The following is a 25,774-nucleotide window of genomic DNA, read 5'->3' on the forward strand; positions in this document are numbered from 1 at the left end:
AAAGCATTTTAATATAAGTATTGAAGTCATGAGCCTGGGCATTCGCGCAATTTTAGTGTTGTAAATTGCATGGCGCCAGCGCCAATGCGGTGCCAGCTCAATGGTAGCTCATTGACGAAATTACTCCAAGCGAATTTTTGACGCTTCTTAGTAGTGAGTGCGTAGTACATTTTACTTGCGCTATTGAGTGAAACGACTTTTGTGTGTCAGGCACGAGTTTGGTGTTATTGGCGCTACTGGCAGTGATGACACTGAGCTGTTGACGGTAGCGCTGGTAGTTCAGATTTTGAATCAGAGAAAGAATTGATGACCCGTGTGAATTAGTATGGCTTTGGCCGTGTAAATTATTATGGTGTATTTGTATATTTTAGATTTAATGCACAATTAATATTTGTGTGTTTGAGCGGCCAAATAATAACAGTAGTATTGCTAAAGTGCTGCTTAGTTGATGGAATGTCGCTAATTTCTTAGCGATGATCAGCAGATTGTCAATATTTCGTTCAACGGACGCGCGAAATTGCCACATCTGCTCAAATTTTCCAAAGATTTTCCATTCTTGATTTAACTTAAGCTGTTATGCCAATATTTTTCAGCCAGCTTTTTTCAAATAGGTAATTTTTCCAAAAGCAAAATAAATTACAGAAAAGATTACAGGGTTAAACAGCCTTAAAAATTCAGCTATGTTGGTTATACACAGAAATACAACAGAGGGTTGTGTCTCCGCTTTTCGCAAGCGATGAGATTCACCACGCGTGACACGTGATTCACCACGTCCAAATATCACAATCCACGGATAGGTACCGGCGTGTTTGTATGGGACTTAGGCTGTTATGCCAAAGTAAATACAAATCTTTACCGATAACTGTGTTATCGATTAATTTATCGAATTCTAACACAGTAATATTGCATTGTCATCGGAGTTATACATGTGTGCAAAATTTCAGCTCAATCGGACACCGGGAAGTGTATCAAATTTGCAAGATTCCATTACAGACAACAAAAGTGAAAGTAAATAAAAGCTTATAAAAATACGTTCCTCTTCTTTCCTCACATGGAACAATATTGGTGAGTAAAGTTTGCGAATTTTCAAAAAGCGAATTTTTTTGAAGAACAAAGTTAGGTAAAATCATAATATTTGACCCTCTATCAAACAGGGTAACTGTTTAAGTTATACAAGGAAAAGTTGTTCTGGGTGTCCCGCTTTAAAAATTTTATCCCACTGGCAAATAATAGATTTCGAAAAAAACTAAAAGAATTTTTCCAAAAATTATTAGAAACTGCGTAATTTAGTATTTTGTTACTCACCAGCAAGTAAAATTCTTCCAATTAACTCATTTCGCCCAATATTATCAAAGTCCATTACCATAACATCCAAGGAACATTCCCGTATCTTTTCCCATGGAACATTGAAACTAAATGATTCGTTAAAGACAGGATTGAGTGTACAATTAAATATTGGAGTTTTCCGTTTTTCAACGCGCTTATCTCCAAATTGCAGCCACACCTTAACATAGGGATCTGAAAAAGATAGTAATACACAATTACTACACCAGCTGCTTGCGTCTTTGTGATAACGAACCGATAATCCAAACTTGGTTAATAGAAGAGAACTACTAAACATGGCTGACGTTGTTCGGCTACACTTCGGTTTACACCAAAAATTTAAAGAGAACTTCAGGAAGATTCTTGGTTTTTCTCTTAGTTTCTCTTCCTCCACCTCTCCCTAATCCTCCATTCACACTTTTTCTACCTTTTCCTGGCTCTCTCCTGTTCCTCTTCCTTCCCTGTTCGTCTTCCTTTCTTCTTACCCCTCCTCCTCTATGCTCTAGCACCTGTCACCCCTTTCCTTTAGCTCCCTTTCCTTTAGCTCCCTTAAGGGAAGTTACAAATTTGATGTCCTATAAAATACAGCTCCCTGCCCTTGCAATGCCGCTCTCAGTAGGATCACAAGTATTCAGTAGCATCACAACAATAAATTCATCACTACACAGGCCTTTGGCAATAAAGTGCTGTCGGATGCGAAAAAATGCGCGAGCGCTTTTGACCGACAATATGTAATGCATTCTACGGTTGACAAAGTTAGCCAGCGGGCCAACAGACGCGAACACAACATAAACACAGCGCGTCCCCAATTACCATCACTGCCAAAGATGTTGAGGATGCCATCGTTCATGCTAAACCATCTAAAGCAGTGGGCCCAGACAGCGTAGCCATGCCGATATTTTAAAACCTAGGCAAAGAGGGATTTAGTTATCTAGTACATATCTTCAACTTGTCCCTTTCCACCCTTGTCATCCCCGAAAAATGGAAAATGGCCAAGGTGGTCCCGCTCAAAGCCTGGGAAGCCAGCTAACATAGGAGATCCTTATCGTCTGATATCACTCCTATCGCCAGTAGCCAAGACACTTGAAGCCATTATGCTTCCCTACTTTAATGCAAATTTGCAACTAGCCAATCATGAGCATGCCTTCCGAAAATTACACAGCACTAACACCGCGGCAAATGCCAATAATATGCAGATAAATTGCGGATTAAATCAAAACCCCCACCATAGGACAGTACTCGTTTCGTTAGACCTGTGAAAACTTTTGATACGGTCAACCACGGCACGTTACTGCAAGACCTGGAAGGGTCTCCCCTTCCCCCAAATCTTAAAAGGTGGACCGCAAATTACACTGCTCTACAAAATTAAACTTTTTGCATTACCCTGGATCACCACTATGTTTTTTGTTTTTTTTTGATTTGCTATAGTCCCCTAATTATAAAAATGGTCGAAATTTAAAATTCTATGGATATGTTTTTGTTTTTTTTTTTTTTGTTTCCTAAAACTTGCCTTTTTTGAAAAGGGAGATCCATTGATTTTATCATATCTCTGGAACGTGTTGTCCGATTTTGTTGGAGGGAACAGCATATAATAGCAAATGAAATTACCTTAAAATTGTTTAAATACCATTTTTTTAAATACTTATTGGTTTCAGAGTTATTTTCATCGCATTATAAAAAAATCGATTTTTTTATTAAAAATTTCCATTTCTTTTTTCTTTAATTCGTAAAAAATCGAAAGAGACAAAAACTTACAACTTTTATTAGATGATCGTAAAACTGTGAGCATTCCAAATAAGGCAAGCTTTATTTCATGAAAATCCATGGATAAACGGTAATATTATTAACAGTTAAGCGAATGAAGGGAAAATACGTATTTTTAATATTTTCGTTTATTTAGCTACTTAAGATACCTTTATTAAAGAAATTCTACAAAATTTAGTACTTGAAATATTTAAAAATAGTTTCTACTTTTTGCCCGTCTACTGTAATTTTCTGAATTTCATTCTCGTATAAGAAACCAATTAAATCCCCCATTATATTTTCGTTCCAGAATCCTTCTCCATGCTCGTCACTGACGTCACCAAGATTTGAAAGAAAAAAATCCAAATGGGAGTGTAAGAAATGCATTTTTAGAGACATGTTTGCACCTGAAATTATATGTAGATGTAATTTAGAGGTTACAATTATGATGAATATACAGAAATCATATCATATTCCTACTTACCGATTTTCGAATAGTTGGTTAGTAAAACAGAAATGATTTCCTTATAATTTGGACCCCGATTATTTGCTAAAAAGTTTGAAACAATCAGCCTAAATGAGTTCCAAGCATCCTTTTCATCGGGTGATAGTAACATCTCGAATGTTGAGCTCTGCAGTAGTTTTCGGATTTGTGGACCATCAAAAACACCTTCAGATATTTTTGAAGCGGATAATTTTGGAAATATTGTTTGAATATAATCGAATGCTTTTTCATTTTTGTTTATCGCCTCAACGAAATTCTTGACTAATCCAAGCTTGATATGTAATGGCGGAGAAATCGCATTCTCCTTTTTTATTAGAGCAGCATATTTTATATTATGTGTGCCTACTTCGTGATTGGTACTTGCTGGCCAGTCCTTCCTTACATAATGTGCGCTTCGATCTCGGCTATCCCAAAGGCAAAGAAAACAACAATGTTTTGTGTAACCACCTTGTAGTCCAGTTTGTAAAGCTACCACTTTCAAGTCGCAACATATTTTCCAATCGTGTTTTTCATAATGAATATATTTTAAAAGTTTAGACATGGTGCGACGGGTATTGGTGGCTTCTGATTGCCATTGTGTAATAAAACTGCTTTAAGGCTTTCTTTGTTACTATCAATAAATAATCTCCATTCACTTGCGTCATATATTTGGCCAAGCTTTACAAAAAGTCCAGTTATATCATAGCAGAAGCATATATTGTCTTTATTTCTATAAAAACAAGCATATGGCTTATGTCGCTCACGATAGGTAGTTATCGTAACCTGTTTTTCTAATAAATTTCTGTCTTTTAGACGGGATGCAAGTAGCTCTGACTTTTCTTTTGGAAGCTCTAGGTCTCTTATAAGATCGTTTAGCGTGGACTGTGTCAGAGGCTTTGGGCAAAATCCATCTGATACGCTGGAGATTTTTGAAGACGAAGAAATAGGCGATGGAGGAACTTCAGTATACATATTATGTCGATTTTCAGGACATGGAACTCCATCTGAATCTAGCACGGGAAGAGCAAAACCACCAGCTGAAATCGTGGGATAAGACCTAATCATGTGTTTTCCAAATCCTTTTTTTTTACTTAAACAAAAGTAACAGTTAGCATCATGATCACATGTTTCTCTCCACATCATAGGTTTTTCAATTTGCATGTTTTCTCTGTGAAAAGTGAGTATCATAAATATTTTTAATTAACAAATGTAATTGTTACTTATTGAGGGTAGGATTTCCATTTCTTTAAAATATATATACCGCTATCACAAATTGAATTTGGCGTTCAATATTGGCTTAAATTCTCAAAATCTATTTTAAAATAATCCTTATATGAATTTTGTTGTGGAATAGTGAAATTTCTCCGTCCTTTTGCTGTAGTGCAAAGACCACATACATAACAAAATATATTCGGCTAATTTTTGCAGATAAATTTTCTACTGTTATTATTCATTTTTTTTTTAATTCACTAACCAATTAATAGTTTTTTGCTGTTGTTGACAACTTGACTTTTCGCGATCAGGAATGCTAGTTAAATAACATTGAATGAACTACATGAATTACTTTAAATAGTCGCAGGCCACTTCGATTTTCAAAAGTATGTATCTTTTTTATACTCAGCTGAGCAGAGCTCAGAGAGTATATTAACTTTGTTCGCATAACGGCAGTGCGTATTGGCATAACATAATCGAGATAGATATAGACTTCTATATATCAAAATGATCTGGGCGAAAAAAGAAATTCATTTAGCCATGTCCGTCCGTCCGTAAACACGGTAACTTGAGTAAATTTTGAGATATCTTGATGAAATTTGGAATGTGGGTTCCTGGGCGCTCATCTCAGATCTCTATTTTTTTTTTCTTTATTGATAACAGCATTCAGATTAATACAGATTTTCTAAAAAAAAAACCTGTTTTTGTACGAGAAGATGGCTAAATTGTTTTTAATAAATTTTGCCATCAATTGTTGTGAGAGTAAATTACTACAATAAAATGAGAAAAAAAGAATAATAAAGGAAATAAAGGAATAAAATGGAAGAAAAATAAAAAAGAATTAAAAAATTAAAAGGCATAAGTTATACAATATAACGTAATATTAATTATAATTACCGAAAGTAAAAGCCAAAAAAAAAAAAAAAAATGTTTTAAATACATCCGAACCTAGAAATAGGAGCGTTTGGTGCTTATTGAGCACATTGAATCCCTCTAACTTAACAAAATAGTATATGTCAAAGGGAGACAGAGTGATCAAAAAAGCGCCCAACGCTCCAATCCAGGTTTCGGTGATACTCATAACAAAGAAGTTGCCATATTAAAGTTATATATTAAAATTAAAATTATTAAGAAGTAGCTGTTTGACTTTCGTTTTAAAGCATTGGAGATTTCTAGCATTTTTTATTTCGTTCGGAAGCTTATTAAATAATTTTACACCATAGTGCCTTAAGGATTTCGCGCTTCTCTTCGTTCGAAAGAATCGCGGTCTGATGTTCGACCTAGTTCGAAGGGCGTATTCGAGATTGGGTTACCTGGAACAGATAAATTGTGTTTAACTAAATTATTTTTAACTTTGTAAAATGCTTCTAAAGTTTGCAATATAGCATGTTTCCGAATATCCAACCAGTTTTGATATACGAGCTCGCTTGCCGTTCCTCTAGGCAAATGCAAAATATTTTTTATAACTTTATTTTGTATTCTCTGAATTTCATTTGTAAGTTGCTCAGAGCAGTTATTCCATATAGGGTTCAAATAATGTATTTTAGACATGAACACAGAGTTGTATAGAAGTCATAAATGTTTTTGTAGAATCACTTTAAGATTTCTATAAATAGCGAAATTTAGCGGTAATAATTTCGTTTTAATTCTGTTTATGTGTTCTCGCCAGCCTAAATTTGCGTCAAACCAAATGCCAAGGTATTTTAATGTATCAACCCTCGATATGAAACTACCATCTAGATGAACTCCTTTCAGATTATGATTGCTGGGGATATCCATGTAGTTGTTGAAAATTATGAAATTGGTTTTGGCTAAGCTCATTTTCAATAAATTTCGTTCGAACCATTGGGATATAATCTTTAGATCCTCTTGTATATAGATTAAAAGCTCATCAAGGCTATCAGAAGGATACAGGAAAGTTCCGTCATCAGCATAGAATTGCGGCATACCCTTTAAATTAAGCTTTAGAATGTTATTAATATATATTAAAAATAAGGTGGCTACCAATTTGGATCCTTGTGGAACACCTGTTCTAATGGTTTTGATTGAACTTTTGCAGTTTTCCAATTCTACATATTGTATTCTGCCAATGAGAAAGCTTTCAAAGAGTTTAGTTGCAATGCCATCAACCCCCAACTCACTTAGTTTTTCTATGATGATTGAAAGATTCACTAAGTCAAAGGCTTTGCTGAGGTCAATTGCCAACATTCCAACATACTTTTATATCTAAATTTTCATAAATAAGCTCGGTGCAGTTGATATAAGCAGATAGCGTGCTAGATTTTTCCGTAAATACAAACTGATTATCGCTGCTTATTTCGTTCGTTGTTTAAAATGAACGACATCGGACTGCAACCACGCCCAATTTTTCGATATCGAAAATTTAGAAAAACAGAAAAAATGCGATAACTCAATACCAAAGACGAATAAAGCGATGAAACTTGGTAGGTGGGTTGACCTTATGACGCAGAATAGAAAATTAGTAAACTTTTGGACAATGCGCGTGGCACCGCCCACTTTTAAAATAAGGTAATTTAAAAGTTTTGCAAGCTGTAATTTGGCAGTCGTTGATAACTTCTTTGTTATGATTTGGCAGAAGCGCTACTCCTATTACTATTTGTGTGTTAAATAAAAATTAGCAAAATCGGATGACGAACACGCCCACTTTAAAAAAAAAATTTTTAAAGTAAAAATTTAAAAAAAAATTTTATATCTTTACAGTATATAAGTAAATTATGCCAACATTCAACTCCAGTAATGATATGGTGCAACAAAATACAAAAATAAAAGAAATTTTCAAAATGGGCGTGGCTCCGCCCTTTTTCATTTAATTCGTCTAGATACTTTTAACGCCATAAGTCGAACAAAAATTTACCAATCCGTGTGAAATTTGGTGGGGTCATAGATTCTATGACGATAACTGTTTCCTGTGAAAATGGGCAAAATCGCCCAGTTTTTATACACAGTCGACCGCCTGTCCTTCCGCTTGGCCGTTAACATGATAACTTGAGCAAAAACCGATATATCTTTACTAAACTTAGTTCACGAACTTATCTGAACTCACTTTATCTTGGTATAAAAAATGGCCGAAATCGGACTATGACCACGCCCACTTTTTCGATATCAAAATTTTCGAAAACTTAAAAAAATTCCATAATTCCATTTCAAATATGAACAAAGGGATGAAGCATGATAATTTGATTGGTTTATTGACGCAATATATAACTATAGAAAAAACTTTGTAAAATGGGTGTGACACCTACCATATTAAGTAGAAGAAAATAAAAAAGTTATGCAGGGCGAAATCAAAAGCCCTTAGACTCTTGGCAGGAATACTGTTCGTGGTATTACACATATAAATAAATTAGTTGTACCCAACAGATCATGTTCTGGGTTACCCTGGTGAAGATTTTGGTCGATATCTCGAAAACGCCTTCACATATAAATCTAAGGGCCACTCCCTTTTAAAACCCGCATTAATACCTTTAATTTGATACCCATCACATACAAACATATTCTAGAGGCACCCCTGACCCACCTTTATGGCAATATCTCGAAAAGGCTTCCACCTATAGAACTAAGGCCCACTACGTTTTAAATAATTGACCTATCTTGTTTGGTTGATTTTCCGACAGGGTGGATAAATGATGTATATTGGAACGATTTTCCGTCATCCCTTGTCAAATTTGGTTTGGTTCTCAGAACGAAACTCGACACTGACGATGGCACAACGCCGAAACCGGTTTGTCTCAAAACCAAATTTGACAAGGGATGACGGAAAATCGTTCCAATATACATCTTTTAAATAATTATTAACACCTTTCGTTTGATACCCATATCGTACAAACTCATTTTAGTCACCCCTGGTCCACGTTTATGGCGACTTCAATCTGGGAAATATTGATTGGTCCTATATTGATGATTGTAATCAGCTTTTTGCTAATAATGTCAGCAGCATATCCGAAATTTATTTGATAGATAATCTAATGAGTTGCGGTCTTACTCAGATAAATAGCTTTTCTAATCAACTATCTCGTATCTTAGACTTAATTTTTGTTAATGATAATGTAAATTATGCAATTTGTGAGTGCCTTGATCCTCTTTCCACTCCTGGTATTCACCATGTACCGTTAATTCTAAAGATAGAATTCTATGAGTTTAGTTTTATTTGTGCCGTTGATGAATCTATCAGTTATCGCTTTAGAAATATGGATGCTTATATGGTAAATTTTGCAGTTGATTCCATTGACTGGATTACATTATTTTCCCATGTTGAAGTCTTCAACTGTTATGAAATTTTTAAGCATAAGATTAAGGAAATTTGCAAAGCACATATCCCTGTTCTTAAAAAATACAGATACAAAGTTCCTTGGCACACCAAAGAGCTGTTAAAACTTAAAAATTTGAGAAATAAATATTTCAAGAAGTTCAAGCTGTCGAATTCTGTGACACATAAAGAGATATATTTACGTTATTCAAAGCAATTTAATTTTTTGAACAAGGATCTTAAGCGTAGTTATATTCGTAAGTTTGAATCGGATATAAAATATAGTTCTAGCTCATTTTGGAGGTATGTTAACTCCAGAAAATCTTGCTCAAGTATTCCGTCTGTGGTTTATCTCAATGATGCTCAAGCCCAGTCTACTGCTGAGGCTGCTAATCTCTTTGCCCAGTTCTTTAAGTCTAATTTCGAAGCTGACACTGACGTGAATGCGGAGTGTTTCGCGAACATTGGTTCCCCAGTAAATCTTGGATCATTAACTTTAACGCTTGATGATGTTGAAGAAGGGATCCGACAGCTGAAGACATCTACAAATACTGATGTTGATGGGTTGTCATCATATCTTTTTAAAAGTTGTTCTGCATTCGCTGCCCCTCTGCTGCTTCTGTTCAATAAATCACTAGAGCGGGGTCAGTTCATTGATGCCTGGAAGGTAGGCTCTATTAATCCAGTATTTAAAAGTGGCAACAAGAATAATATTGCCAATTATAGACCAATCGCTAATATATCCTCCGTATCAAAATTATTTGAGACTATTGTAAAAAATAAGATTTATTTTGCAGTAAATAGGTTTATCTCCATTGAACAGCATGGTTTCGTAAAAGGTCGTTCAACGGTCACAAATCTGGCAGTGTTTTCGGAATATTGCATCTCAGCGTTTCAAAACCGACTTCAAGTTGATACTGTATACACAGACTTTTCAAAAGCTTTTGACAAAGTAAGTCACAAAATTTTAATATTGAAACTTAGAGCTCTGGGATTTCACTCCACCCTTTTAAATTGGTTTGAATCCTATCTTTCGTGTCGTAAATGTAAGGTTGTTGTTGATGGGTTCTCATCGGATTCGTTCATTGCGACGTCTGGAGTTCCTCAGGGTAGCATATTGGGTCCACTCCTTTTCATTATCTTCATAAATGATATATCCAGTTGTTTCAAGTACACTAATTTTCTTTTGTATGCTGATGATTTAAAGTTGTATACGTCAATTACAAGTAAGGAGGACGTGTCGAATCTCCAATCTGATTTAGATAATGTCGCGATTTGGTGTAAACGAAATAAACTAAATTTAAATATTAAAAAATGTTCACATGTCTCCTACTCTAAGTCTCGCTGTCTTCTGCCTACATCTTACAATATTGATGGGCTTCCACTATCCACTTTAAGCGAAATTATCGATCTAGGTGTTGTGTTTGATTCCAAATTTCTGTTTCACAGACATTTGAGCTACGTAATTGCAAAGGCATATTCAACACTTGCATTCATTACACGTTTTGGCTCTGACTTTTCTGATCCCTACACTTTAAAATTGCTGTACACCTCGCTTGTACGTTCCAAATTAGAATACGCTGTTTTTATCTGGAGACCATACTATGTTTGTCATTTTAAGAGGCTTGAGCGAGTTCAAAAAGTGTTTGTCCGCTTTGCGTTGCGGTCATTAAACTTCAGAGACCCGATTCCCCCTTATAGGAGTCGTTGTTTGCTTATTAGCTTAAAGTCCTTAGATACTAGACGCTCCATTCTGTCCCTCACTTTTGTGTTCGACTTAATAAGTGGATTAATTGACTGTCCCTTCTTGCTTGAGAGAATACGTTTTAATATCCCGCAGAGGAGTTTACGGAATCACGATATTTTCTGGTTGGACTTTGTTAGAACTAATTACGCAACTAATGCTCCGATTTTTAGAGCTTTGAAAGAATTTAATTCACTTATGAACCCTGGAAATCTTGATTTTTCCTCTACGAAGGAAGTATTTAAACAAAGATTAAATGAACTTTTTCTTAGCTAATTAGTTTTTAAGTTAAAATAATAATGGTTGTTATTTTTTTAGATGCTTTTTCTTCTTGTAATCTGTGTGAAAATTTTTTATATTTTCTAGATTAATATTGAAATAAATAAATAAATAAATAAATAAATAAATAAATATCTCGAAAAGGCGTCGACCTATAGAACTAAGGCCCACTCTCTTTTAAAATACCCATTAGCAGCTTTCATTTTATATCCATATCGTACAAACACATTTGTAGAGTCACCCCTGGTCCACCTTTATGGCGATATCTCGAAAATGCATCCAGCTATAGAACTAAGGCCCACTCCCTTTTAAAATACTCATTAACACCTTTCATTTGATACCCATATCGTACAAACACATTCTGGATTCACCTCTGGTCTACCTTTATGGCGATATCTCGAAAAGGCGTCCACCTATAGACCTAAGGCCCACTCCCTTTTAAAATACTTATTAACGCCTTTCATTTGATACCCGTATCGTACAAAGAGATTCTAGAGTCACCCCTGGTCTACCTTTATGGCGATATCTCGAAAAGGCGTCCACCTGTAGAACTAAGAATCACTCCATTTTAAAATACTCATTACCACCTTTCATTTGATACCCATATCGTACAACCATATTCTAGAGTCACCCCTGGTCCACTTTTATGGCGATATCAATAAATGGCGTCCGCCTATAGAACTATGGCCCACTCCCTTTTAAAATACTCATTAACACCTTTAATTTGATACCGATATCGTACAAACTCATTCTAGAGTCACCCCTAGTCCACCTTTATGGCGATATCCCGAAATGGCGTCCACCTATAGAACTATGACCCACTCCCTTTTAAAATAATCTTTAATACCTTCCATTTAATACTCATGTCATACAAACACATTCCAGGGTTACCCTAGGTTCATTTTCCTAAATAGTGATTTTCCTTTATTTTGTCTCCAAAGCTCTCAGCTAAGTATGTAATGTTCGGTTACACCCGAACTTAGCCTTCCTTACTTGTTTTTCATTAAGTTTGTCACAATCGGCGACAATATACTATACAAGGCAGGCATCTAATGAGTCTGTACATTTCTTAACCACTAACTGCGAAAGGATTTGAAAAAAAGGGGTTTTCAAAGAAACTTCATATGCTATGGGAAATGGCCTGTGCAGGCTGGGATGTTCAGTAGGTATAACAGTTTCTATGACGGAGTGATAATTTGATTTTTTTGTTTTATGATTTAAGCATTCTAATAACATCGCAAGAAATGCCTCAAGGTAAAAGTTGTATATATTTGATAACAAATATAAATGACTATACTTCTTTCTTACGAAAACCCGCGTTGGCAACTTAAATTTTCCATACAGTATGAGGCATTTTTTCTTATGATCTGCGGTTTGCCTTAAGAAAAATTGACGGGCAAAAATTTCTTGAGTACCATTATGGAGTTTTCTCATTTCTGGCGATGCCCGTAGTAAGCTTTAAAAAGACAAAGTTGCCTAAACAATTTGTTTGTCAAAAACAATAATAGGCTTGATATGCAAAATTTTCGCTAAATTGGGTATTTTCACTTTATTGTCAATTAAACCAACATTTATTCATGTATTTTCACGAAATAAGGTTTCAATTATTTATAATGTCCACAGTTTTAAGACCGTGAAATAAAAATGGTAAGTTTTTAAAACTTTCGATTTTTTATGAATTTTTGAAAAATAAAAAAATATTCGATTTTGCAAAAAACAATTTTTTTTACATCCTTATATGAATAACTCCACAACCGTCGATCATATAAAAAAAATTTTCTTATCAAGTCTTGAAGGAAATTTTGCGGTGAATCCACTGGTGTTTCCCTCAATGAATTTAGATCAATAATTTCCAAGATATGATAAAATAAATGGAAAGAACTCTGTGAAAATTCGTGATTTTAGAAAAAGAACAAAAAAAAAAAAAAAAAAAATGGTATGCATAGAATTTTAAATTTTGGGTGCTTTTGTACTTAGAGGGCCATAATGAATCGAAATTAAATAGTTAGACTTCAAAGTAATTTCTCTTGTTGACAAGTGTTATCTGTCTGGTCGGCAAGCATCGGTGCAATTCAGGAACATAACATCCAAACCAAGAAGGATTAAACAACGGATGCCACATGGCGGTGTCCTATCCCCAATTTTCTTTAACTTCTATATATCAAAGCTACCTTCACCACCAGAAGGAGTCACTATCATTTCCTACTCCTATGACTGCACAATAATGGACACGGGCCCATGTCCAGACCCACAGATCGATGAGGTTTGTAACAAAATAAACAGCTATCTGCCTAATCTCTCCAGTTTCTTCGCCTCACGAAACCTGACATTGTCACCGATTAAATCATCGGCGACCTTATTTATAACATGAACACGCCAAATGTCCACCATATTGAAGATCCACGTCGGTGGCACCACGCTACCGACTGTCTTATACCCCAAAATCCTTTGTGTGACGTTCGATCAGGATCTACATTTTAATAAAATCCTCAAATCTCTTGCCGGCAGTACTTAGGGTAAAGATAAAGAAACGTTTATGGCCACTTACAAAGCAATTGGCCAGCCGATTGCATGCTACGCGTCTCCAATATCGTCGCCAAGCCTAAATGCTACTTGCTGGAAGAAAATACAAGCCTGCCAAAATACCGCCCTCAGAACCTCTACGGGCTGTCTTTTTATGTCCTCAGAACACCATCTACATAATGAGGCGAGAGTACTCCCCATTAGGGAGAGAAATGAAGTGGTAACCAAACAGTTTCTGTTGAATAACAAGAAACCTGGACATCCCACAGACATCTGATTGATGAGGCCACACCGCCCAGGGGCTTAATGGGGCATTTCCGTAAGCATTGTGACGAAATACGGCACCTGAGAATTCAGCCGTATGAAGCTAAAAAGCACAAGCAGGTCTTCAGTGATATCCACAATCAGGCGTCGGACCTCTATGCCAGGAATTGCCCGGCGAATCCAGTACTTAAAGAACAATATCCAAAACTAGCAGAGGAGGAAGTTATATTATAACTAATTTTAATTGTACATGTTTAGTTAATTGCTACTATAAACTTTAAATAACTTTTTATGAGAAATGTTTTCTTATATTCATAGAAAAAATGATTTTAGATTTTCATTTTATGTATCAACAATTTTCATTGTAAGAAATATTCTTGAAAAGAATAGTTTATCAGATAAACATATAAAAGTATATATATACAAATTTATTTGGTGCAGTCTACGGGTCAACCTAAACTCAAGGTCAACAAAAGCCGTTTTTTAAAAAAAGATTAAAGATAAAATCATCCAAATATAAGAACGCCTAAAAGCAGATTGCAAGGAATTCTGCCATCAAAAAGAAAATTTTATAGCAAATTTTATACTACAATCAACAAGAAAATTGTATAGCAAATTTCTACTACAATCAACAAGAAAATTTTATAGCAAATTTTAAAACCTAAAAGCAAACTAGGAGGACCAAAAAGAAAAAAAAAGAAATTCAATATATTACACCCAAAAAACAAAAGCCATTGTAAAAGAAATCTTACTCAAAAATATAAAAATGGCTTTACAACTTTCAAGATATCCCCAAGGATGCCCAGCTTATTAAAGTATTCCGAGGTGACGGTAATTATGCATTAACTTCATTCATTAGGGAAGTTGAATCAGTGCTATCTAAGTATATGTAATGCCGAACTGCAAATGAAAGATTATATTTACTATAGAATTATTCTAAATAAAATTCAAGGCGTAGCTCTTAATACAATTAGGATTTTAAGGCCAAACCCAATTTGGGAAGCTACTAAAAAAGCGTTAATTAAAAATTTTGGAATTAAAGAGTCTTATCATTCTTTTTATCAACAAGCATTTTCTATTAAAAATTGCGGAATACAAAATTATTTTAATAAAATGTGTTAGATTTTGTGTAAAATTAATGAGAAATATGAATTTGACGAGAAAAAGCCGGTTGAATTTAGTCTTCATAACGTAGAAAAAATTATATTAAAAACATTTTTAAATAATGGTGCCCCCATAAATTAAGAAAGCAAAAATTCAGAAACACATTTTTTCAGAAAACATTAGTCAGAACCCTTTTTACAGAAAGACAAAATTCAGAGGTCAAAACTCAGAAGTCAAATCTCAGAAGTCTAATTTCAGAAGTCAAATTTTAGAAGTCAAATTGCAGAAGTTAAATTTCAGAAGTGAAATTTCAGAAGTCAAATTTCAGAAGGCGAAATTCAGAAGTCAAACTCCAGAAAGTAATCAGACGACAGAAAAAACATTATATTTTTCTCAAAACTTAAAAACGTTTATTTATTTGGAATGAACTACGTATAAAGAAAAAGTAGTACAATCTAAAACTTTGAATTGTGTGCAATAGCAAGCATGTAATTAATTAATTTTTTTCGCGTTTATCTTTTTCAAATGAATTTGCAATTATTGTTGTTATATCGGCCTACTGATTTGTATGATCGCGGGTTCGAATCGAGCTCAAGGCCTAACAATAATTATTTTATCATTATTATTGTTATGATACATTTTTTCTTAATTGAAAAAATTTTTAATTAGAATAGAAACAAGTAAGGAAGGCTAAGTTCGGGTGTAACCGAACATTACATACTAAGTTGAGAGCTATGGAGACAAAAAAGGGAAAATCACCATGTAGGAAAATGAACCTAGGGCAACCCTGGAATGTGTTGTTTGTACGATATGGGTATCAAATGAAAGTTGTTAATGAATATTTTAAAAGGGCGTGGGCCTTAGTTCTATAGGTGGACGCCTTTTCGAGATATCGCCATAAAGGTGGACCAGGGGTGACTCTAGAATTTGTTTGTACGATATGGGTATCAAAAGAAAGGTGTTAAGTTTTTTAAAAGGACGTTGGCCTCAGTTCTATAGGTGGACGCCTTTTCGAGATATCGCCATAAAGGTGGACCAGGGGTGACTCTAGAATTTGTTTGTACGATATGGATATCAAATGAAAGGTGTTAATGAGTATTTTAAAAGGGAGTGGGCCTTAGTTCTATAGGCGGGCGGCTTTTCGAGATATCGCCATAAAGGTGGACCAGGGGTGACTCTAGAATTTGTTTGTACGATATGGGTATCAAATGGAAGGTGTTAATGATTATTTTAAAAGGGAGTGGGCCTTAGTTCTATAGGTGGACGCCTTTTCGAGATATCGCGATAAAGGTGGACCAGGGGTGACTCTAGAATTTTTTTGTACGATATGGGTATCAAATGAAAGGTGTTAATGAGTATTTTAAAAGCGAGTGGGCCTTAGCTCTATAGGTGGACGCCTTTTCGGGATATCGTTATAAAGGTGGACCAGGGGTGACTCTAGAATGCGTTTGTTCAATATGGGTGTCAAACGAAAGGTGCTAATGAGTGTTTTAAAAGGGAGTGGGTCTTAGGTCTATGGGTGGACGCCTTTTCGAGATATTGCCATAAAGGTGGACCAGGGGTGACTCTAGAATTTGTTTGTACGATATGGGTATCAAATGAAAGGTGTTAATGAGTATTCTAAAAGGGAGTGGCACTTAGTTCTATGGGTGGACGCCTTTTCGAGATATCGCCATAAAGATGGACCAGGGGTGACTCTAGAATTTGTTTGTACGATATGGGTATCAAATGAAAGGTGTTAATGAGTATTTTAAAAGGGAGTGGGTCTTAGTTTTATAGATGGACGCCTTTTCGAGATATCGCCATAAAGGTGGACCAGGGATGACTCTAGAATGCGTTTATACAATATGGGTATCAAGCGAAAGGTGTTAATGAGTATTTTAAAAGGGAGTGGGCCTTAGTTCTATGGGTGGACGCCTTTTCGAAATATTGATATAAAGGTGGACCAGGGGTGACTCTAGAATTTGTTTGTACGATATGGGTATCAAATGAAAGGTGTTAATGAGTATTCTAAAAGGGAGTGGCCCTTAGTTCTATGGGTGGACGCCTTTTCGAGATATCGCCATAAAGATGGACCAGGGGTGACTCTAGAATTTGTTTGTACGATATGGGTATCAAATGAAAGGTGTTAATGAGTATTTTAAAAGGGAGTGGGCCTTTGTTCTATAGGTGGACGCCTTTTCGAGATATCGTCATAAAGGTGGACCAGGGGTGAATCTAGAATTTGTTTGTACGATATGGGTATCGAATGAAAGGTGTTAAGGAGTATTTTAAAAGGGAGTGAACCTTAGTTTTATAGATGGACGCCTTTTCGAGATATCGCCATTAAGGTGGACCAGGGATGACTCTAGAATGCGTTTATACAATATGGGTATCAAATGAAAGGTGTTAATGAGTATTTTAAAAGGGAGTGGGCCTTAGTTCTATGGGTGGACGCCTTTTCGAAATAGCGATATTAAGGTGGACCAGGGGTAACTCTAGAATTTGTTTGTACGATATGGGTATCAAATGAAAGGTGTTAATGAATATTTTAAAAGGGAGTGGGCCTTAGTTCTATGGGTGGACACCTTTTCGAAATATCGATATAAAGGTGGACCAGGGGTGACTCTAGAATTTGTTTGTACGATATGGGTATCAAATGAAAGGTGTTAATGAGTATTTTAAAAGCGAGTGGGCCTTAGCTCTATAGGTGGCCGCTTTTCGGGATATCGTTATAAAGGTGTACCAGGGTTGACTCTAGAATGCGTTTGTACGTTATGGGTAACAAACGAAATGTGATAATGAGTATTTTAAAAGGGAGTGGGACTTAGTTCTATAGGTGGACGCCTTTTCGATATATCGCCATAAAGGTGGACCAGAGGTGACTTTATAATATGTTTGTACAATATGGGTGTCAAATTAAAGTTATTAATAAGAATTTTAAAGGGGAGTGGTGGTAGTTGTATATGTGAAGGCGTTTTCGAGATTTCGACCAAAATGTGGACCACGGTGACCCAGAACATCATCTGTCGGGTACCGCTAATTTATTTATATATGTAATACCACGAACAGTATTATTTCCATGATTCCAAGGGCTTTTGATTTCGCCCTGCAAAACTTTTTCATTTTCTTCTACTTAATATGGTAGGTGTCACACCCATTTTAAAAAGTTTTTTTCTAAAGTTATATTTTGCGTCAATAAACCAATCCAATTACCATGTTTCATCCCTTTTTTCGTATTTGGTATAGAATTATGTCATTTTTTTCATTTTTCGAATTTCGGCCATTTGTTATACCAATACAAAGTGAGTTCAGATAATTATGTGAACTGAATTTAGTAAAGATATATCGATTTTTGATCAAGTTATCGTGTTAACGGCCGAGCGGAAGGACAGACGATAGACTGTGTATAAAAACTGGGCGTGGCATTAACCGATTTCGCCCTTTTTCACAGGAAACAGTTATCGTCCTAGAAGCTAAGCACCTACCAAATTTCACAAGGATTGGTAAATTTTTGTTCGACTTATGGCATTAAATGTATCCTAGACAAATCAAATGAAAAGGGCGGAGCCATATTATTACTGGAGTTGAATGTTGACATAATTTACTTATATACTGTAAAGATATTAAATTTTTTGTAAAAATTTCACTTAAAAAAAAAAAAATTTTTTAAGTGGGTGTGGTCGTTCTCCGATTTTGCTAATTTTTATTAGACATGCATATAGTATTAGAGGTAACGTTCCTGCCAAATTTTATCATGATATCTTCAACGACTGCCAAATTACAGCTTACAAAACTTCTAAATTACCTTCTTTTAAAAGTGGGTGGTGCCACGCCCATTGTCCAAAATTTTACTTATTTTCTATTCTGCGTCATAAGGTCAACCCACGTACCAAATTTCATCGCTTTATCCGTCTTTGGTAATGAATTAACGCACTTTTTCGATTTTTCGAAATTTTCGGTATCGAAAAAGTGGGCGTGGTTATAGTCCGATATCGTTCATTTTAAATAGCGATCTGAGATGAGTGCCCAGGAACCTACATACCAAATTTCGTCAAGACACCTTAAAATTTACTCAAGTTATCGTGTTAACGGACGGACGGACGGACGGACGGACATGGCTCAATCAAATTTTTTTTCGATACTGATGATATTAATATATGGAAGTCTATATCTATCTCGATTCCTTTATACCTGTACAACCAACCCTTATCCAATCAAAGTTAATATACTCTGTGAGCTCTGCTCAACTGAGTATAAAAAAATTTAGACAATTGCCAAAGCTCGTTGTATAGATTCATTTCAGAAACTGCTAAATTCCTTCATAGGCAACGTTTAGGCGCCGCTGCTATAACCATTCAGCTATCACAGCGGTTGTTTGTTTGTCTTCATTATTTCTACTTCTGTCCTGCTTTCTTGTCAATTGATATTCATAGCACTGCGACATCTGTTGCAGAATGGATGTGAAAATTGAACTTGTTTCATGGCAGTGATGCCATAGTGTCAAATTTATTGACACTTTTTCCCTGTTCTCTGGGATGTATTAACAATTTTTGTTGTAAATGTATCATAACAATAATAATGGTAAAATAATTATTGTTAAGCCTTGAGCTCGATTCGAACCCGCGATCTTTTGAATTTACAGTATTAAAAAACGAAGTCTTTATATTTTTTCTTGCGTTGCCGATATGGCTCGCCTCCAGCTGAAAACTGCTGCAGTTTTGTTTATATATTGCCTGATCGTTTTTTATTTTATTTGTGCAATTAAATATGTTAAGGTGTGTCCCAAACGCACTTCGAATGACGCTGTACCACCTTTCGATGGAATTATTTGTAAGGACTTTCTCCAATTTGGTGATATTATACATATTCCATAATTCGATTGAATATAATGCCTTCTTTTTACGTTGCTGTGTTCCAGGCTGAAAAAAAAATTCATAAGTACAATTTCAGAAGTCAAAATTCAGAAAGTAATCAGACATCAAAAAAACATAAAGTTTTGCGCAAAATTTAAAGTTTTTCTGCTGTCTGATTACTTTCTGAATTTTGACTTCTGAAATCTTACTTCTGAAATTTGACGTCTGATCTTTGACTTCTGAAATTTGACTTCCAAATTTTGACTTCTGAAATTTGATTTCTGAATTTTTATACTCAGTTGAGCAGAGCACACAGAGTATATTAAGTTTGATTGGATAACGGTTGGTTGTACATATATAAAGGAATCGAGATAGATATAGACTTCCATATACCAAAATAATCAGGATCGAAAATAAATTTGATTGAGCCATGTCCGTCCGTCCGTCCGTCCGTCCGTCCGTCCGTTAACACGATAACTTGAGTAAGATTTGAGGTATCTTCATGAAATTTGGTATGTAGGTTCCTGAGCACTCATCTCAGATCGCTATTTAAAATGAACGATATCGGACTATAACCACGCCCACTTTTTCGATATCGAAAATTTCGAAAAACCGAAAAAGTGCGATAATTCATTACAAAAGACCGATAAAGCGACGAAACTTGGTAGATGAGTTGAACTTATGACGCAAAATAGAAAGTTAATAAAATTTTGGGCAATGGGCGTGGCACCGCCCACTTTTAAAAGAAGGTAATTTAAAACTTTTGCATGCTGTAATTTGGCAGTCGTTGAAGATATCATGATGAAATTTTGCAGGAACGTTACTCTTATTACTATATGTACGCTTAATAAAAATTAGCAAAATCGGAGAAGGACCACGCCCACTTTAAAAAAAAAAATTTTTTTTAAAGTAAAATTTAAACAAAAAATTTAATATCTTTACAGTATATAAGTAAATTATGTCAAGATTCAACTCCAGTAATGATATGGTGCAACAAAATACAAAAATAAAAGAAAATTTAAAAATGGGCGTGGCTCCGCCCTTTTTCATTTAATTTGTCTAGGATACTTTTAACGCCATAAGTCGAACAAAAATTAACCAATCCTTTTGAAATTTGGTAGGGGCATAGATTTTATGGCGTTAACTGTTTTCTGTGAAAATGGGCGAAATCGGTTGATGTCACGCCCAGTTTTTATACACAGTCGTCCGTCTGTCCTTCAGCATGGCCGTTAACACGATAACTTGAGCAAAAATCGATATATCTTTACTAAACTCAGTTCACGTACTTATCTGAACTCACTTTATCTTGGTATGAAAAATGAACGAAATCCGACTATGACCACGCCCACTTTTTCGATATCGAAAATTACGAAAAATGAAAAAAATGCCTTAATTCTATACCAAATACGAAAAAAGGGATGAAATATGGTAAGGTAATTGGATTGTTTTATTTACGCGAAATATAACTTTAGAAAAAACTTTACAAAATGGTTGTGACACCTACCATATTAAGTAGAAGAAAATGAAAAAGTTCTGCAGGGCGAAATAAAAAACCCTTAAAATCTTGGCAGGTATTACATATATAAATAAATTAGCGGTATCCAACAGATGATGTTCTGGGTCACCCTGGTCCACATTTTGGTGGATATATGGAAAATGCCTTCACATATACAACTAAGGGCCACTTTCTTTTAAAACCCTCATTAATAACTTTAATTTGATACCCATATCGTACAAACACATTATAGAGTCACCCCTGGTCCACCTTTATGGCGATATTTCGAAAAGGCGAACACCTATAGAACGAAGGCCCACTCCCTTTTAAAAATACTCATTAACACCTTTCATTTGATACCCATATCGTACAAACAAAGTCTAGAGTCACCCCTGGTCCAGAAAGGCCCACTCCCTCTTAAAATACTCATTAACTCCTTTCGTTTGATACCCATATTGCACAAACGAATTCTAGAGTCACCCCTGGCCCACCTTTATGGCGATATCTCGAAACGGCGTCCACCTTTGTAACTAAGGATTACTCCCTTTTAAAATACTCATTAACACCTTTCATTTGATACCCATATCGTACAAACGCATTCTAGAGTCACACCTGGTCCATCTTTATGGCGATATTTCGAAAAGGCGTCCACCTATAGAACTAAGGCCCACTCCCTCTTAAAATACTCATTAACTCCTTTCGTTTGATACCCATATTGCACAAACGAATTCTAGAGTCACCCCTGGCCCACCTTTATGGCGATATCTCGAAACGGCGTCCAACTATGGAACTAAGGATTACTCCCTTTTAAAGTACTCATTAACACCTTTCATTTGATACCCATATCGTACAAACGCATTCTAGAGTCACCCCTGGTCCATCTTTACGGCGATATCTCGAAAAGGCGTCCATCTATAGAACTTAGGTCCACGCCCTTTTAAAATACTCATTAATACCTTTCATTTGATACACATATCGTACAAACGTATTCTAGAGTCAACCCTGATCCACTTTTATGGCTATATCCCTAAATGGCGTCCACCTATAGAACTATGGCCCACTCCCTCATAAAATACTCTTTAATGCCTTTCATTTGATACACATGTCATACAAACACATTCCAGGGTTTCCCTCGGTTCATTTTCCTACATGGTTATTTTCCCTTATGTTGTCACCATAGCTCTCAACTGAGTATGTAAAATTCGGTTACACCCGAACTTAACCTTCCTTACTTGTTGTTTCTGAGTTTTGACTTCTGAATTTTGGCTGTTTGAAAAAAGGTTTCTGACTAATGTTTTCTGACAAAATGTGTTTCTGAATCTTTGTTTTCTGAATTTATGGGGCAGCCTTAAATAATATAGATTTGAGCTTAGCATCTATAATTGTAAACAATAATTTTGATAATTTAAGAGATGCTTTAACTTTCTTGAAACCGAGGGTTTAGTTCGAAATCATGAAAATAAAATGAATTATACATTTAAAAAAGAATTCCGTATACTTTAATAAAAGATCACATTATAATTTTAGCAATTCTAATCATTTTTCAACTGCAACTTTAAGTGACGTAAATATTTCGAATAAACCATTCCAGGGATATTCAAGACAAAACCCTCCCCATTATTTAGAAAATAGAAACAGACAAAATTATAATAATAGAAATAATTTTAGAAATAATAATTCCAATTATAATTTGCATAATAATAATTATTCTGATTATAATTCCAATTCCAATTCTAATTTTAATAAATAACAAAATTCATATAATTTAGAAACAATTATAATAATACAAATTCGAATAATGATAATAATAACAATATGGAAATACCAAAACATTCAGATGAAATTTTTTTTCTTAACAACCTCAGAAAATCATTACCAATAATAGAATTAACTAGTAAGGAAGGTTAAGTTCGGGTGTAACCGAACATTACATACTCAGTTGAGAGCTATGGTGACAACATAAGGGAAAATAACCATGTAGGAAAATGAACCGAGGGAAACCCTGGAATGTGTTTGTATGACATGTGTATCAAATGAAAGGCATTAAAGAGTATTTTATGAGGGAGTGGGCCATAGTTCTATAGGTGGACGCCATTTAGGGATATAGCCATGAATGTGGATCAGGGTTGACTCTAGAATGCGTTTGTACGATATGTGTATCAAATTAAAGGTATTAATGAGTATTTTAAAAGGGCGTGGACCTAAGTTCTATAGATGGACGCCTTTTCGAGATATCGCCGTAAAGATGGGCCAGGGGTGACTCTAGAATGCGTTTGTACGATATGGGTATCAAATGAAAGGTGTTAATGAGCATTTTAAAAGGGGGTAATCCTTAGTTCCATAGGTGGACGCCGTTTCGAGATATCGCCATAAAGGTGGACCAGGGGTGACCCTAGAATTTGTTTGCACAATATGGACATCAAACGAAAGGTGTTAATGAGTATTTTAAAAGGGAGTGGGCCTTAGTTCTATAGGTGGACGCCGTTTCGAGATATCGCCATAAAGGTGGGCCAGGGGTGACTCTAGAATTCGTTTGTGCAATATGGGTATCAAACGAAATGAGTTAATGAGTATTTTAAGAGGGAGTGGGCCTTAGTTCTATAGGTGGAAGTATTTTCGAGGTATCGCAATAAAGGTGGACCAGGGGTGACTCTAGACTTTGTTTGTACGATATGGGTATCAAATGAAAGGTGTTAATGAGTATTTTTAAAAGGGAGTGGGCCTTCGTTTTATAGGTGTTCGCCTTTTCGAGATATCGCCATAAAGGTGGACCAGGGGTGACTTTAGAATTTGTTTGTATGATATGGGTATCAAATGAAAGGTGTTAATGATTATTTTAAAAGGGCGTGGGGCTTAGTTCTATAGGTGGACCCCTTTTCGAGATATCGCCATAAAGGTGGACCTGGGGTGACTCTAGAATTTGTTTGTGCAATATGGGTATCAAACGAAAGGAGTTAATGAGTATTTTAAGAGGGAGTGGGCCTTAGTTCTATAGGTGGACGCCTTTTCGAAATATCGCCATAAAGGTGGACCAGGGGTGACCCTAGAATTTATGGACATCAAACGAAAGGTGTTAATGAGTATTTTAAAAGGGAGTGGGCCTTAGTTCTATAGGTGGACGCCGTTTCGAGATATCGCCATAAAGGTAGGCCAGGGGTGACTCTAGAATTCGTTTGTGCAATATGGGTATCAAACGAAATGAGTTAATGAGTATTTTAAGAGGGAGTGGGCCTTAGTTCTATAGGTGGAAGCATTTTCGAGGTATCGCAACAAAGGTGACCAGGGGTGACTCTAGACTTTGTTTGTACGATATGGGTATCAACTGAAAGGAGTTAATGAGTATTTTTAAAAGGGAGTGGGCCTTCGTTCTATAGGTGTTCGCCTTTCGAAATATCGCCATAAAGGTGGACCAGGGGTGACTCTAGAATGAGTTTGTACGATATGGGTATCAAATTAAAGGTATTAATGAGAGTTTTAAAAGGAGTGGTGGTAGTTGTATATGTGAAGGCGTTTTCCAAATATCGACCAAAATGTGGACCAGGGTGACCCAGACATCATCTGTTGGATACCGCTAATTTATTTATATATGTAATACCTGCCAAGATTTTAAGGGTTTTTTATTTCGCCCTGCAGAACTTTTTCATTTTCTTCTACTTAATATGGTAGGTGTCACAACCATTTTGTAAAGTTTTTCTAAGTTATATTTCGCGTCAATAAAACAATTCAATTACCTTACCATATTTCATCCCTTTTTTCGTATTTGGTATAGAATTATGGCATTTTTTTTCATTTTTCGTAATTTCGATATCGAAAAAGTGGGCGTGGTCATAGTCGGATTTCGTTCATTTTCATACCAAGATAAAGTGAGTTCAGATAAGTACGTGAACTGAGCTTAGTAAAGATATATCGATTTTTGCTCAAGTTATCGTGTTAAGGGCCATGCGGAAGGACAGACGGACGACTGTGTATAAAAACTGGGCGTGACATCAACCGATTTCGCCCATTTTCACAGAAAACAGTTAACGCCATAAAATCTATGCCCCTACCAAATTTCAAAAGGATTGGTTAATTTTTGTTCGACTTATGGCGTTAAAAGTATCCTAGACAAATTAAATGAAAAAGGGCGGAGCCACGCCCATTTTTAAATTTTCTTTTATTTTTGTATTTTGTTGCACCATATCATTACTGGAGTTGAATCTTGACATAATTTACTTATATACTGTAAAGATATAAATTTTTTGTTAAAACTTTACTTTAAAAATTTTTTAAAGTGGGAGTGGTCCTTCTCCGATTTTGCTAATTTTTATTAAGCGTACATATAGTAATAAGAGTAACGTTCCTGCAAAATTTCATCATGATATCTTCAACGACTGCCAAATTACAGCATGCAAAAGTTTTAAATTACCTTCTTTTAAAAGTGGGCGGTGCCACGCCATTGTCCATAATTTTACTAACTTTCTATTTTGCGTCATAAGTTCAACTCATCTACCAAGTTTCGTCG

The 25,774-nt window shown here is 35.5% G+C and overlaps 1 protein-coding gene across 1 annotated transcript in view; it reads right to left on the reverse strand.

Moving 5' to 3' along the window:
* The window catches only part of Syt7 (Synaptotagmin 7), a 1,421,749-nt gene that overhangs the window by 440,602 nt on the left and 955,373 nt on the right, over positions 1–25,774 (reverse strand). The window contains exon 5 of the mRNA XM_067758204.1: positions 1,306–1,518. Within this exon, the coding sequence (XP_067614305.1) occupies positions 1,306–1,518 (213 nt within the window). The remainder of the gene's footprint in view (positions 1–1,305; positions 1,519–25,774) is intronic.

This window comes from Eurosta solidaginis, chromosome X, assembly GCF_040869045.1.
Source record: "Eurosta solidaginis isolate ZX-2024a chromosome X, ASM4086904v1, whole genome shotgun sequence".
Taxonomy (NCBI): Eukaryota; Metazoa; Arthropoda; class Insecta; order Diptera; family Tephritidae; genus Eurosta; species Eurosta solidaginis.